The sequence below is a fragment of the Pholis gunnellus genome (assembly GCF_910591455.1).
Source record: "Pholis gunnellus genome assembly, chromosome: 1".
In the NCBI taxonomy this organism is placed as follows: Eukaryota; Metazoa; Chordata; class Actinopteri; order Perciformes; family Pholidae; genus Pholis; species Pholis gunnellus.
Window position 1 is genome coordinate 25,274,608 of NC_136528.1, and position 16,403 is coordinate 25,291,010.

Genomic DNA, 16,403 nt, shown 5'->3' on the forward strand with positions numbered 1-16,403 from the left:
AACCATACACAACAGCTGAGCATGCTCTATTCCCCCCCCCCCCCCCCCCTCCTCCCCACCTCCCTCGCAATCAACTGCTCAGTCCCTACATTTACAGTCAGTGATATGATTCCCTTTCATGGGTGTTTACAAAACAGGTGGGTGCACTGGGCAAAAAGAAGAGGCTTAATCTATGTTTTGTCAGTAACTTGGTCGCTAGGCGGAAACACAAAATACACAAACGGCTCGACACTCCTCATGCATAATTCTGAATAAACCTCCTTTGAAAAGTCTTTAAGAAAACGATGCAGACATAATTAGACAGCAGTGCTGCTCTTTAATGTGCATACATTAGTGCCGAAGTCTACAGGTGTCCTGTCGTTCCACTTAGGGCTTAAAAAGATAGAATTTTGAAGAGCCCAGGATTATGGATATTCATATGAAAGTGCTCCGTTTGTGTGCGCGTGTTCGTAGGAAAGAGAAAGAAGTGACGCAAATACAAGACAATTTACATTTCTATGTTATTAGTACAGTAATAAACCAATTTTATAAAACGGGGGATGCATAACTATGATGTGCTAAACCACTTAATTCATAGTACACTGACTTTCAACTTAATGGCCAGATCAGAGGTCCCTGAACAACAAAAAAACTACAACATGGAGGTTTTTTTGTGACAAACATTTACATATTGTTGGTGCTATGACCAGCTGGTGGAGAGTTGTCACTTTCATATATGTGTGTGTGCGTGTGAGTGCACTCACCACAATCCCAAACTGCTCAGGCTCTGACAAACTTGCGTACTCATTTTTATACTTGGCCAAGGCGTTCAGCTGCTCCTGCTCCGGTAGGTGATTCACAAGGTTCTACAAAGAAAAGAGAGAGAGAGAGAGAGGGAGAGAGGGAGGAACGGAGTGAGAAGCAAAATGGAGGAAAGCAGACCAGGAAAAAAACAAAAAAACAAGCATGCATGCATTTCTTTAAATATAGCCTTGTGATGGTGGTGGACACTTTATTATATTAGTAGTAGTTGGTATGTTGTTATATCCTCCTCGATTTCTTTACCATGTACCAAAATATACTGATTGAAAGTGACCGAAAATGAAGCTGTTTGCCTTCGGGGGATGGGCTATATCTGGCTCTCAACAGCTATGTGGTTTCCCTCAGTCCATGCGTTCAGAGCAATGTGGTGTTTTTCTTTGAATTTAATTTAGAAAGAGCCTCAGGACGAGCACTCTTTGCACTGGGCTTGTTTGGGAATCTAACCTACTGCTGGTCTAGTGGCTGTGTGTTTTTGGTGACTGTCAGCCCCGTTGATGAGTTTCAGTAAAAACAAAGTTACAGCAATAAAATGTATTTCATTATCAAACAGAAGACTTGAGGCGGTTTATACTTATAGAGACAATTGAAAGGGATTGTTTTTTATAGACCGCCAAAAGGAATACATGTTAAATTATTTAAGCCATGTTGATTGCATCGCCTTCTCTGAATTTAACAGCCATCTCAACAAATACTGCCACCATGAGATAAATATGTTGGTCTGATGCATTCAGATTGGGTTGAGAATCTGTTTCCCTATGCCTGGAGTCAAAACAAATATTGCCACTTTTATTACTCACGTTTAATGGAATTTGCCTTAATGACAATTCATTATTTGTGTGTTGTAATGAACAATTATTGATCAAATTAATTCAGGTGTTGTTTTGGTGCATTTGTTTCAACTCGCCCACCCTGCCCGATTCACAGTTAATTCATCTCAAACCCATCAATTTCCTCAACATCTGGTGCAAAGATTCTAAGCCATTAACTTTTTTTTTTTGGACATTTTTGGTGACAAATCTAGACCATATGCTTATAGTATACTTATTCCAGTCATTTAGACTTCTGTAATTCCTTATTTGCTGGACTACCCAGCAGGTCGATGTACAGCCTTCAGCTTGTACTGGTACTGACGCAACCTAAAAAACACCTTTCCCCTTTCTAGCCTCTCCCTGCACCGGCTACCTGTATCCCTCGGAAATGATTCTAAAGTTTCATGGCTTGTGTGACCCCGACCTACACTGTTGACTTCCTCTGTCCTTACACTCCTCTTAGTAACCTAATGTCTGCTGACCAGTTGGGTCACTGGAGACTGCTTCCAGGGCTCAAAACATCTGTAACAGCCTTCCATTCGAACAATGTCAGTGTCATCTCGTAGAAACTCTTATCTAAAACGTGTTTCCACAAATTGGCTTTTAATCTGTTTTACATACTTTTTATTCTTCTTCTTTTTTTTTTATTTACATATTTTCTCAGGTGGGCAGTCCCAGAGACTAATGTCAGAAAAAGTGGAGCTCTACATTTTTACAACTTTATGCAGAAACTTGCCGTACCTGGATCATAGGTTCAGTGAGTTGCTCCTCATCCACCTCCACTATCATCCGACAGATTTCCTGATAAGGCATACGGAAGGAACCCAGGAAGATGGCTGAAAAGAAAAAGAAATAATAATTCACCCGCAATTACAGGTATTATTGCAACGTCATCCTAACCAACAACAGGAAACAAAAAGAACAACATAATTAAACATGAATAAATAAACAACACAAAGAATGGTGTGAAATAAAAAAAGAACAGCTCAAGGAGACATGAAGGACTGGAAGTAGGACCCAAAAGAGAAATCAAGATAATTATACAGCAGTATACAAGTCAGCCAGACATTTTTTTATGAAAAGTGGTTCAGCAAGCATGAGCTCATCAAGCACGTGCTTCCACTAGGGACTGAATGGCAAATGCCTCGTCAGGATAAGTCATTAGTCTAGCCAGTGGTACCATCTGATGCAGAACTCTGAAGGTTATTGGGGATATCTAAAGGTAAACACTGTGTTGAGAAGAGCATAATATAATATCCAAGCCTGTAGCTTTACAGTTTTGTATTTGAGAGCGTGTGGTGTAAAGAGAGTTACAGACATCATGTTGACATGATATAAAGCAGAACCAGGAATAACTCTCCAAAATAAATGATGAAAACCAGATTTGTTTCCCCCAAAACAAAAAGGATTTAATTATCCTGCGAAAAGTTGAATATAAAATTTGAGTTAATTAGACCTTACAGACCATTAAAGTGCATTTGCTGCAAACAATTAATGATGTGTCTTTGGGCACAGTCTGGGTAGCCAGTCATCAAACAGTGCAAGATAAAAACCAACTGACTGCATTCATTCAGTGGAGATCCGACTCGTCTCCCTTCTCCTCTTAACATATGTCTAAATGTGAAATAAATGAGCCGTGTACCTTTTCGTGCTAAAATCTAATTCTAACTCGTTTACATGGAATGCATTTGCACCAGCATTAAAACCCCACATACAGTACTCCGCCTCAAATCAAAGATTTTAGACTCTTTACCCCTTCTGGTTGTACGCATAAAGCACCTACTCTTTTTATTCTTTTCCCTCTCCTCGTTCCTGCTGTATAATTTCTGCAGCGTGATTTATCACCGTTACTGGGCTGATTAGTCCCATTTTCTTTTAATACATGAAACAAAGGTCACAGCTCCCCTTGATAAAAGCCAATGAGGTGCTACAATCTGGGAGTACTTAAGAGATCAGCTGGATCCCCATTACTGCCGGGTGCTTTTAAAATGGTCACTTTAAGACATAGTGTGTGTGTGTGTGTGTGTGTGTGGGAGCATTTTTCCTCCTCCTGCTTATTCTTTCCTCAATGGGTACTTAACATTGATAATTAGCCCGGTTATAGAAGGCATTAGTCGCAGGTAGCAATGGCCAGGTGTTGTCTTGTTTTAGCTGCTGTAGCAACGAAGCAACGGTGAAACTCACTCCCTGCCAAAATTCTCCATTGGGGGTTACTTTAAAACATGAAAGGAACATATAATAAAAAGATACGGGAGGTGATTTAAGACAAAAATAGTGAAAAGGTGAGTGTATAGTGACAGCGAAGGACATGCCCAGTACACTCTGCCGTGGACGTGTTTGGGGGGAGGAGTGGGCAGAAAGGAGACAAATACTCACAAAGATTCTGTGCGATCTTGGGATCGAGCACCTTGAGCTCTTTAATTCTCTTCTTTATGGATTTCTTATCCTCCAGATCCTCCTCTTCTTTTTTGGCTGATGAAGACAGAAACCGTGAATTATTATTAAACACATGAAGGTAATATTTACACAAACGCATGCACTTACTGTATTGCTGACATATGTATGAGACACACACAGATTTGGATAAAGTCAGATTATGAGATTTACATATTTCTTTTCCCAGAGTTCAGGTACAACATGAAGAAGGGGCGACAGTGACTGGAATGTAGAAACTGTCCAGTTGCTTTTTATTTATTTATCCAGTTAAATAATGTCCTCATTTTAAAGGCGATCAAACATTTGAATTCAACCACAAACATGATTTCCGTTTTCCCCTCTTTGTTTGTGTGTTTACATATTTCTCTAAATGATTAATGACACAGTCTGCCATGACAGAATGCCTAGCCGCTAGAGAAGCATGGAGAACGGGATTATGGGAAAGTGCTGTGATCACACCAGTGACAGGGTAAAGTATGGGTGAGCCATGGCGCTTCCATAAACTCAATGTTGCACATAAAGTAATCAGGTTATAGGTGAAGGTAAATCTGTTCTGGGTCACATGGAGACAGGTGGGTGGGTCCTAATTGGTAGATAGGAGAGGTCTGCACAACAAATAACAAACAAAACAATAAGACACACAGATACGCACATACACAACTCTCTTGAGCCACGGAGTTCATGGTTGGTTTTAATTATTTAAGACACCAGATTAAGAGAACAAAATGTGCATCCCAGGAGTATGCTGGGTAATTGTCTGGTGCTGTAATTAGGGTGTGTATGGTGAGAGGAGAGGGGTTAATCCACAGGAAAGGTATTTCTACTGTTCCACATGGGCTTGGTTTTCTTTCAGGGATCCTGTATCTAATTAAAAATTAAAGAGGTATGCTGGGAGCTCCTGCCGAAAAGATTGTTAGCATGTCCGCAAGCACGCACACCCACAGCACAGACCACCACGCGCAGAACAGCGGCCACACACCGAGCTATCCTTGAACTTACGTGGCTCCTCGGTCGGTACACTCTCGTCACAGTCTATCGGGGCGCGAGAGAATGGGACAACAGGAAAAGAACAAACAAGGAGGACAGCGGGAAATGTGTACGATGGAAAAAAGGGAAGAGAAGAGAGAATGAAGAGATGAGAATACATTTTCACAAGACTGCACCGTGCCCACTGCAGCGTGAAACACAGAGAGACTCGAGTGAAGGAAGAGCAAATACGCTGGAGAAACTAGTTAGTCAGGATGATTAACGAGGTCTAAAAGTAAGAAACAACTAGATCACATAGAAATTAAAGAAAAGGGCAGATTACCTGAACCTATAAAAACTAATTTTACTTAAAATCTACTATGTGTCTTGGTCCATAATTAGAAACACATAACACACAGACAATTTTCAACATTGGTCAAGATCTGAAACGATAAATCGATAAATCAGCCGGGCTATAGCAATTATTTTGATATTTCAATTATCAGTTTTACTTAAAAATATCAATGTCATAAATAATGGTAAATGTAATATCTTAGGGTTTTGGACATGACAAGAAAATTGAATATGTGACCTTTGGGGAGATTGTGATGGGCGGTCTCAAACAATTCAACTATTAATCTCGAAAGCAACTGTTGGATTCCTCAATAATAACTTGTTTTGTTGTTGTTGCAGCCCGAGTCCGAGTATAAATGTTTGCAAAGATGTCAGGCAGAAATTTGGGATAATGCTTATAAAAACAATGCAGACAACGCAGCAATAAAAGAAATATCTTGGATTTAATTAATTGAGTCTGTGAAAGCATTATACTCTCCATCTTCACGTAAGTGTCGAAACTAAATAAAGTATACTGTATATATATCATACAAGGTGAAACATTTTCCAAAAAATTACTGAAGGGTCATTAACAGACAAATTGACAGATACAAAACCATTCAAACTGCCAACAGAGAAAATAAATTTGTCTAAACAGGCATGAAGGACAGCAGTCCCTTTGCATCGTGTGCCGATACAATAGTAGCCCTTCTATTTTCTACAGCCCTCCACTGACCTGTGTGCACATGTTCAACAAGAGATGATGCAAGGCACTTTACTGTTCTCTGAAGTATATTGACTGCACATCAGCACATGCTCAAGTGTACAGAAAAAATAAAGCAAACCATGTTCAATAATAAGGCATAAAGGGAAAAAAAAGTTGTCACTATTTATGTGCATAAATGACTCAAGTATACTTACGGGAAAGTAATCTTGCATTTGATGTTATTGGGTATTACGATGCAATATAAGGAGCCGGCCACTTGAAAAGCCCCCTGCTTACTGCATTAAGATGTCGTATTGATCTACTCATCATAACTTATAGCTTCGCAGAATCTCATTTATTCCACCAGCACACACCGGCTCTCACTCTCTCAAACACACAGCACACACAAGAAAACGCACGGCGGCGGAGCATTAACCACCTTGTTGCAGTGCGTATAAACATACTTGGCTGGGTCGTATAATCCATGAATCATTCTCGCATAATACTGCGAGGGCTGCATCCATCTCTATCGTACAGGAGATAGTGATAAGATAGAATATTGAGCGCACACACACACACACACACACACACACACACACACACACACACACACACACACACACACACACACGCACGCACATGCACACACACCTCAGGTGTTATCAGTTAAATCAGCTAATTAGATCGCCCCCTTCCAGCATCACCCCCCCCCCCCCCCCCAATCTCTCTGGCCTTAAAAACAGCTCTTCTTCAGGGAAGCCTGCTCATTATACATCAGCCAATTAAAATGTCCCGCAGGGGGTCAGAGGTCACTGGTTAATCAATCAGACGGAGCGGCGACTGTTGTAGTTATCAGATCGCGCTATCACCCAGGAAGTGGGGATGATAAGAACATACTCGTGAGAGCAGCGCAGTGGGGAGTCCGCGGCGCGTCACACCGGTCAAGGAAAAGTAGGGAAGACGCCCGGGACACGGCGTATATATGCTATGATGGTGATTTCAACATTCATTCGTGTGATAAGATGACACACTGATGGGAATTAAAAAAAAAGTTGTACCAGTTTTTAGAGAGCAGACAAGGACAAACAAGACGTGAGTTACAAACAGAGTCATTAACTAATACCACAGTTAACAGCAAGAAAAGGAAAAGGCAGGACTCCACATTAGAGACACACACCGACACTGAGTCAATAGCCTCAGTTGAAAGGCCTGCTCCGCTCTGCCACGGCAAACACAGCGCTATCCGTCTACCGCCTGAGCACTTTAAAGTTGAGGGGGAGGACAAAAAAAAAAAAGAGCAATGAAGGACGGTCTTAGTTTTCTTTATGCACTGGGGGGTAACGGGGAAAACGTTTTCTGCATAAATAAATATGTCAATTTCTGATTGTGTCTGTTGTTGAACCAAAAATAAAACGAGGAGTAAAACTAACCTGTCTCACGACGGTCTAAACCCAGCTCACGTTCCTTACTCTTTTCTCGGGAAAAGAAAAAGGGACTTTTAGTTGCGGAGTGAGATGAGGACGCAAAGCTAGAAATGTTAAAGTTATCCTGTCATGCAAAATAATCCTACTGACTGGTTTTGATCCAATCTCTGCCGCTTGACAAAATTATGGCAATGTGTGTAACATGCCCCCCCCCCTCAAAACAGCAGCACTTCCCACAAGGCAGTATCAGTGAATTGTGCCTTCAAAGCACTAAAGGGAATGGTGGATGAAATAAAACTGCTGTGAAAGAGCATGACTGATGCTGTACATGACAGGCAGGCCTCAGAGACAAGCAAGTAACACCTCAAATACACCCCCCCCCAAAAAAAAATAAAAAATCTCCTCCTCCTACTCCCGAGCCCTCTACACTCACACCAGCACTTCATCTTATCAGGATGGATTTCTAATCAGTAAAAACGCCTTACTGGAACTGCCTTCCTTTTCTTTGCGCACACACACACACACACACACACACACACACACACACACACACACACACACACACACACACACACACACACACACACACACACACACACACACACACACACACACACACACACACACACACACACACACACACACACACACACACACACAAAATGAAAAACAGCCATATACTCAATAACTAATACTACAATCTAAGAAGTTATTATGCGAGTAAGGACTTGACAGCAGTGTGAGTAAGAGAGGCAAGAGACAGTCAGTGTTTGTGTGTGTTTCTTTGGCCCGTCACTTCATCCAATATTTGTCCAACAATCTGACTGAGGAGCTATCACACTCTCTGCTGACTTTTCTCCTGATGAGACTATATCATTTATGGCATGTTGTGGTGATCCGATCGTCCCTACCCGAGCGCATGGCGAGGCGGGAAAGTTGAGAGGGCAGCCGTCTTCAAAGGGTAATTAAATAACTGTGCTTTTTTCCAATAGCCAATCAAGGCAGCCATGCAGGTAAAGTTTAAATCACTGCTATTAGGGTGGTTTCTGTAGCAGGGATAATAAGGGGGGGTGGCTCGCAATCCAATCCGCAAACACATACACACACATGCGCGCGCATGCACGCCATTGCCTCAAGCAAAATCCACTATGAGACAGCTGACGCACAGGAGGGGGGATGTCTGCAGCAAGTGAACAAATCCAAACGCTCCGACACATCTGTCAACTCTACATCCGACAGAGGGGAGACGAACAGTCGGCGCAGCCGCGCCGCTCGCCTGTTGACTCGCTGCACGGTTCGGATCCAAGCTACGTCCTGAACTTCAAACGGACAGACAGCAAGCACAAGAGACTTCCACAACGTCCAGTATAGCCACTCGGGACCAAACGCGCCTGCCCTCACCTCTGATTGACACCGGCATGGCGGCTTGACTGGCCTTTTTAGAACATGGACCAACCCCCCCCCCCCCCCCCCCCCCCCCCAATTGCCATGCGGGCGGGGGTTGTGGGGTGTGCGGGTACCAGCAAGTGTGAGACAGAGCGGGAGATCAGAGTAATGAAGTGAGGGGCTGTGTTGTGAGTGAGCTAATCAAAGTGAACCATGCAGGGCCACCTCTCACTGTGATCCAGACTAGATGACCCAGGGCCATAATTAGTCTGAGACTTTCATTCTGATAGCAGCAAATTAACAGACTTCATTAGGCTTTTCTCTCTCCTCTCCTCCTCTCCATTCCTCCTATATACCAAGATCCTCTCTCAATCTAACCCGCTGAGTTGCTCCTGCGCGAGCGTTCGACAACATATACCAGTCAATTGCTCTTCACAAAGAAGACCGACGTGCCCTACAGAGAGAACATGGAAGTTCTCCAAATCTGGACTGAATTTATTGACGCCAAATCAAAAAGATTCATTAGGGGGCTCCTGTTAATCAGTATGTACTGGCCTGTGGGGATGCATTTTGCCGGTGCTCTATTCTCAGTGGAGTAGTGCCCTCTAAAGGCCTCTTGAAGAGCTACCAATGGCCTCCAAATGTGTATGAGTGTGTGTGCGCTAAAATCTGTATTTTCTGACTACTCTGTCATATCAGGTATGAGGCATTATTATCTCCATTTCATTTCTCTGTGTGACAACATCAGTCCGATCTGAACAGTTGTTAAGCCCACCCTAACATTTCCCAAGTCATTCAATGGATTGATGGCAGCCTAAATCATCCATGTCTGAAGTCATTTGGCATTTTCCTGTTTTTCCTCCCAGTGCTGTTGCAAACATATCCGCGCCAGTCCCTTCACCCCCCCCCCGCATACACAAACCTACACGTGTGGATGAAAAATCACCGCAGAAGAATAAAGTCTCGAAAGCAAATACGTTTTTAACGAGCCAGCCCATTACTTTGTTGATATGAGGACATAAAAACACAAATTGGGAATAAAGTGAGGTGCTGATGCTTGAGAAACTGTGGCAGAAGAGAGAAAGAAGAAAACAATGGAGGAGAAAAGGAAAGCTGAAAAACTGAAGAAGGTTAACCACACATAAAAAAAAGAGATGGGAGACGATGGCAGTGTGTGCGTGTGTGGCAGTGACATTTTCAAGCATTTTGTAATAGGTGTGTATGTGATTGCCCAAAGAAAAATTTGAAAATATATACAAAAATAGTAGGCTGGACATTGTGAGAAAAAAATAAAAAATAGCCATCCGTTGTACTGTGTGACCAGACCTTCCTTTTCAACAACAATGAAAATAGCTTTTAATTAATGATTATGCATTTGATGAGATCTCTCATAATGGCACACATTTTCTGCAGCCCCATGAAAAGTCATTATAGAACTAATGATGTTCTTCAAAATGTCACAGCAAAAGTCTAAAGAGAGAGAGAGCGAGAGAACGGGAGACGGACTGTGAGAGAAAGTCCATTTGATGTGAACTTATATGTACCCGGCGGGGGGGGGGGGGGGGGGGGGGGGGGGGCGCGCAATACTAACGAGACAACAGTGTGAGATGGACACCCAGCTGCTATCCTCAGTGGTTGGTTCTACTGTACGAGTCCTTTCAGCAGCTAATTACTTCTGCTAACTACAGCGAACAGCCATTGGACACATCTAACCCATAATTTACGTTACATTTTCACCAAAGTGCTGCAAGATGTTTATCTTTAGCTCCGATTTTTTTCTTTATTAAGCTTTAAAAAAAAAAAAAAAGGACACCTACTACCCTGTCTTTATTATCCCTCGAGCCACACCTCCTCTAGTCCTCGATCTCTTCATAATTCTCCTTTGATGTCCACAAGCCTCCTCAGCTGCTTTTTTGTCTCATTGCGATTCAAAAGCCCACCAAGTTCCCCGCACAGCAGACCACAAAAGCTAGCTCTGTTGCAAGAAATACACCCACCTGGAATTCAAGAGACCTATTAACCGTCGCTACATGGTAATGATAAGTGGCTCCAATTTAGAGGTAGTCGGGGGGGGGGGGGGGGGGGGGTTTGAATGATCACGACTCCATTATGAGTCTGGGTTTGACAAGTCACGACAAGCTGTCAGCTCTGACCGTGGTCTTTACCTCCACATGGGAGCCATCCCTTGATCATGTGCGCTCCTGAAGCACTCAAACACCCACATGCGCTTGACCCCTCCCACACACAACCACCACCTTTGTCAAGTACCCCCCCCCAAATACGCTTGTGCAAGCTGACAAAACCCACATAAACACGCTGCCAGCCCAGGCCGTTATAATCATATGGAAATGGGCTGTCTAATTATCTTTTACAGCAAGCGAGCAGTGGTTGGAGAGAGAGAGAGAGCTTGTCTTCCCTCAACTTTCTCTTTGACAGGCTGCATTGATCTGGAGAGCCTCACTGCTACGGCAAGGGCCGTACAAAGGGGGACACTTGTGAAGCCTGCTGTTCAAGTTTTGAATAGCCATGCCCTCGCTTCCAACAATGTATTCATTCAAAATGAACTTATGTTCTACACTATACTTTTGGTTGTCTGTGATTCATAAGACTTCGAAACGATGATAGTTATCAAAGTTAAAATCCAATAATAAAAATAATGTTAACAAAAGTTATTCACCTATAAGTGACCACTAGCAATCTGTTTATGTTATTATTCTATGTATGCAATTATTCTATGTACCCGGTACATGAATACATTTAATAACTGGTCTTGAGATTTAAAGCAAACAATGTAGGTACTACTTTTCACAGCTTCCATATCACTCGCCACACAAATGTCTTGTGCCGTAATTGCTTTTTACCTAATGCCCTATATATATATATATACCAGCACTATATTTTTGGCCAGGTAGTGCACAGCTGTAGCAGGGAGATTCCATTACTGACTTATGTGGACCGCTGAGCTGCTTTTGGCACACACAGTATCTTGGCAACATTTCTGTAACTACCAAATTAAGAGTATCCTTATCAAAATATTTTCTTGTTGGGTATATATTTTGAAAAAAAAAAAATATATATATATATATATATATATATATTGGCATCGGAGCGCAAAACCCAGCATTTGGCGGGCTCTAATTTCAAATGACTAAGGCAATATTTGAAAATTCTTAGGAATTTTGTGATTATTAATATTCATTATTGGGATATTACAGACCTGGAAATGACAACTACAGTAGTACAGAAGTAACTGCAGTACCCAGCAATAGCAACTGCAGTATACTACTAGTAACATAGTATAAGCTTTTAAGACACTATCTGATTTAGCAGAGGTTATTTTAAGCCCATTTAACTTGTTTCTGTAAAAAAATAATTGTAATTGCTACACTGAATTATCTATTTTTTTCCATTTGGATCCCCATTAAGTGTTTCCTTTTACATTCTGGTGGACACAATATAAAAATTGATATTGGCTACAGTTTATCAAGTCTTTCACTCTATTTGCTAACAAAAAGTTTGTATAAAAAAAACTGCCACAACTAGTTCGACTTTAGTTTGATCATTCAATTTCCATTGCTTCTTCTATAGGTGATAATAAGTGTGTTGGTATTTGCATGTATGCACACACTGGATGACATCGTCAGCGATGCATCCGCTCATAATCCCATCAGAAACACCTTTGTATGTTTGCATTAACACATTGAAGCCTCTTTCAATCACAAAATCACAAAAATAAAGCAGACAGGATATAAAGGAGGAGCGAAAACCACTATTTACATAATTATTTCTCCATTTTTAACACTTGCATTCGCCAACACCCATTCAGTTTCTACGCCTCTCTGTCTCCCATCATGCAGTGCTGCGGCTTTGGAGAAGAAGTAGGTTATTAGCAGATGCCTGTATCCTGGAGAGAAATGGCAAACTGATTTTGTGATCTTTGAGAGTTTCGTCTAATTGGATGTTATTTATTAGCCGAAACGAAGCCCCGGGAAAGGGCAGCTCTCTTCATGCTCATTTTCCCAGCACTATGGCGATGAATCCATCTCTGCCCTCTCCTGATGAACACAGAGATGGAAAGAAATAGCCGGTTTATTCCAGATGTAAATTAAGATGCAAAAATATATCCATTTAGTAAAATATTAGTTTGACAAACACATTTATCTCCACATATTAAAAAATAATATATTTGAGAGGTAAGAAATAAATTAGATCCTTACACCAGCAAAGGCCTGAAAAAGCTCATTCCTCCTCCTCCTCCTCCTCCTCCTCCTCCGAGGTTGCTGGCTGCTCTACTTTAATCTACAGGAGGTAATGTTAGCCTGTGATTCTCTCCACACAGAGTATGAAATAATTGCACGTTTATATACACTCAGTAAAAAAATTGCAGCTTCGACAAGTTTTTAGTCAGAAGAAGACTTTTACTCCATGAGTTTAATAATGTTTACTTTTGACTTTCAGGCCACCAGCCATCATAGCATCAACATGACAAGAGATGTTGTCTTCTGTCTTTGAGGAATCTATAGATCAAGTATTAAAAGATTATGACGTCAGTAGATCAAATCATCAAAGTACAATCATAACTACGACTGAGTTTTGTTGTGTCATTTGTTGCCTCTAATAGGCTCTTTCCACAGCAGCCAATCTGACGTAGCACGTGATGATGTGACGATGGTGTGTTGTCTCTTTTAGCCACTTGTTAGCAAGCGCCTTTTTAAAGACACGTCAAAGCTTCAAAATGTAGGTATATTTATGGATATATTTTATAGCATAGAATAAAACATTAAAGTATCTTAAGCTTGTGTTGACCACAGACCTTATTTCAAAATCATTAAAAAAATGATTTACTTGTAAGTAGGGCTGCAACAACGAATCGATAAAATCGATAAAAATCGATTATCAAAAGAGTTGGCAACGAATTTCATTATCGATTCGTTGTGTCGCGCGATTATTACGCCACTCAATAAGTCGTGGAGATGTTTGAGTGTTCACAGCAGGCCCGGTCGCCTGAACACCGCAGCTCGGAATAACGGAACAGGACTCCGGTTCTGTAGCTGACGCTGACCGGCGTATAAATGTTGCCATGACAACACCAGAAGTTGATTTACGCGATTTGTATTATTTTTTGTTTATTTCTGCAATGATAATACATTACATGTATTGCCATTTTGGGTACCTTGTGTTAAACTCGTAACTGCTTCGCCGTTGTTTTACTTATGATAGACGAGCTTTTGTTTTTGTAACATGACCATTAAACCGGAAGTTAAGCGGAGCTCAGAAAGATGAGAAATGGCGGTGAAAACAGCGAATTTTTTCTTCCCATTCTGTTATTCTACTGCTGGTCTACCAGGCGAACACGGTAAAGTTTATTCAGTTAACTCATTAAAGTACTGTTATACTTGTAGGTGATAAGAGACAGAGTATTTTGGGTAACCCACTGAACCCCACTCCTGATATTAGTCCATTTCTTTTTTTAAATTATTACTTTAACAGCTCGGGGATGTTCAAGCAACCTGTTTGTGCACTTTCTGAAGATGTTTTGCACTGTGAATTTACACTGTCAGCTCTGTTTTTGAAAAAAGGGTTAGAAATTAATGCTTTTTTGTTTTTTTATCCGATTCATCGATTAATCGAACAAATAATCGACAGATTAATCGATTATTAAAATAATCGTTAGTTGCAGCCCTACTTGTAAGTGCAAACATTTTCTTTTGTCTTTTAGGACCCACTCCTGCACAGTTCTGTTTGGGAAGGACCTTCTTGTTAGCTGTACAGTCTGAAATACCCAATGTTCATGCTATGTCAGGGTGCTGATGAAGGCACGTGATGAAGACATGTCATGACACGTCGGAGGGTCCTGACAACATCGGTATCATGATAAAGGGCATGAAAGTTCTGACTGCTCTGGGTAACTTTCCAAGGACTTAATCCATGCTCGTTGGATGGGCAAATTCAGTGAATCTTATATCCCAAGGAGCTCAGGTACATGCTTGTAGTCTTTCACAAACTCCTCCTCGAGCAAAACTTTTTAAAGCTGTCCCCAAAAGTGGACAGCCTCACGAATAAGCTATGCCAGTATTGCCTTTATGCAATGTCCTATATCCCTATTTTACACAAACATTGTTTCTGTCTTTGTTTTCTTTCATCCCCTCTCTTTACTCTATTGTTGTATTTTGGCATTTTGCACTGTGGATGTTGGATGAATATGTATAGACAAAGGAACTGAAATAAATGTTGCTGTACTTTTTAAGCATGGTGATCAAATGACCCAGAGTTCATGACCATAGGTGAGGGTAGGAACGTAGACCGACCAGTAAATTGAGAGCTTTGCCTTCCGGCTCAGCTCTCTTTTCACCAAGACGGTCCGGTGCAGCGCCTGCACCGGAACCATTAAATGATGCAATATACAGTAATAACAATCCAAGCAAGGTCAACTTTTTAAAAAGTATATATACCGTAAGCCTTATATATTTGTTAAAGAGACAGAATACAACAAAAAAACATTTAATAAATGATAAAAATGAGAAATGCTATAAAAATTGACATATTGTTCAGATCAATAAAAAGCCAAGAAGTGCATACTTCATTTAAAGGACAAGTCTGTTCATGTAACCTTTTTACGATGAACAATTCCCATCAACAAAATATGCCATACATATATCATATATCACACAAAATGACCAATGAACTTGTCCAAACATGAACTGTGTGTGTAGCCAAAGCCTGATGTAGCTTATCGTGTAAGAAGCCCCATTCATCGGCTCCATACCATTTCAATTTGGTTTTCTACTCCAGAACAAACACTGAACAAACGCTACTGGTTTGTTTCCAGTAGTGCAACTTTATGTAAAACTTGAAAGAAAGAAAATGCACTGCCGGTATGCAAAAGACATGACGTATCGTAGCCTACAATAAAAAATGATTCCACATATCGCTCAATTCCAACCTGCCAGTGTCTCTGAAACATTCTGTGATTTTCACCCTCTTTAGCAAACACCCAGAGGAAAGCCCTGCTATGCATGTTTTATCTCCATCTATTGACACTGAGAGACGCAAAGAGCTTCTCCCGAGGCTATCGCTGAAATCACAGCAACTGCTGAAAGATCTGAGAGCTGTCAGCATTCTCTCCGGGAGTCCACTCACGATATTTGTTTCTCCATTTTTCTTCTTCTAAAAAATAGGGAGCAAAATCAAATAAGTGGTGTCTCTTTCTCGCCCTAGCGTCTTCAAATGTTAGTGATTAAAATGGTATGGATTTCAAAGAAGTAATCAGTCCTATCGATAATGCAAATAACCGTTAATTACTGTGACACTGCAGACCTTCCAGAAGGGGAAACACTTGGGGGCTGGGAAGCTATGTGTGCAATTCAAACTTCTATGGTTTGATCACAAAACAATTCTCAATATTCCTACTTTTCTTTTTATTACACGACCACGTAAAAAGTCGTCCCCAATAGGGTCACACAATAACACACACGTGGTTTAGGTCCTATTTCGAAACATGGACCAGGACATTTGCATGTGAACAGGAGGAGGAGGAGGTAA

At 41.2% G+C, this 16,403-nt stretch overlaps 1 protein-coding gene across 1 annotated transcript in view; it reads right to left on the reverse strand.

Annotated features, from left to right (window-relative positions):
* LOC306698626 (protein diaphanous homolog 3-like) overlaps nucleotides 1-16,403 on the reverse strand; it is a 146,876-nt gene that overhangs the window by 78,803 nt on the left and 51,670 nt on the right. Inside the window, exons 18-21 of the mRNA XM_079163020.1 lie at nucleotides 5,046-5,078; nucleotides 3,987-4,082; nucleotides 2,352-2,446; nucleotides 744-845 (exon numbers count right to left, since the gene is read on the reverse strand). Of these exons, the coding sequence (XP_079019146.1) occupies nucleotides 744-845; nucleotides 2,352-2,446; nucleotides 3,987-4,082; nucleotides 5,046-5,078 (326 nt within the window). The remainder of the gene's footprint in view (nucleotides 1-743; nucleotides 846-2,351; nucleotides 2,447-3,986; nucleotides 4,083-5,045; nucleotides 5,079-16,403) is intronic.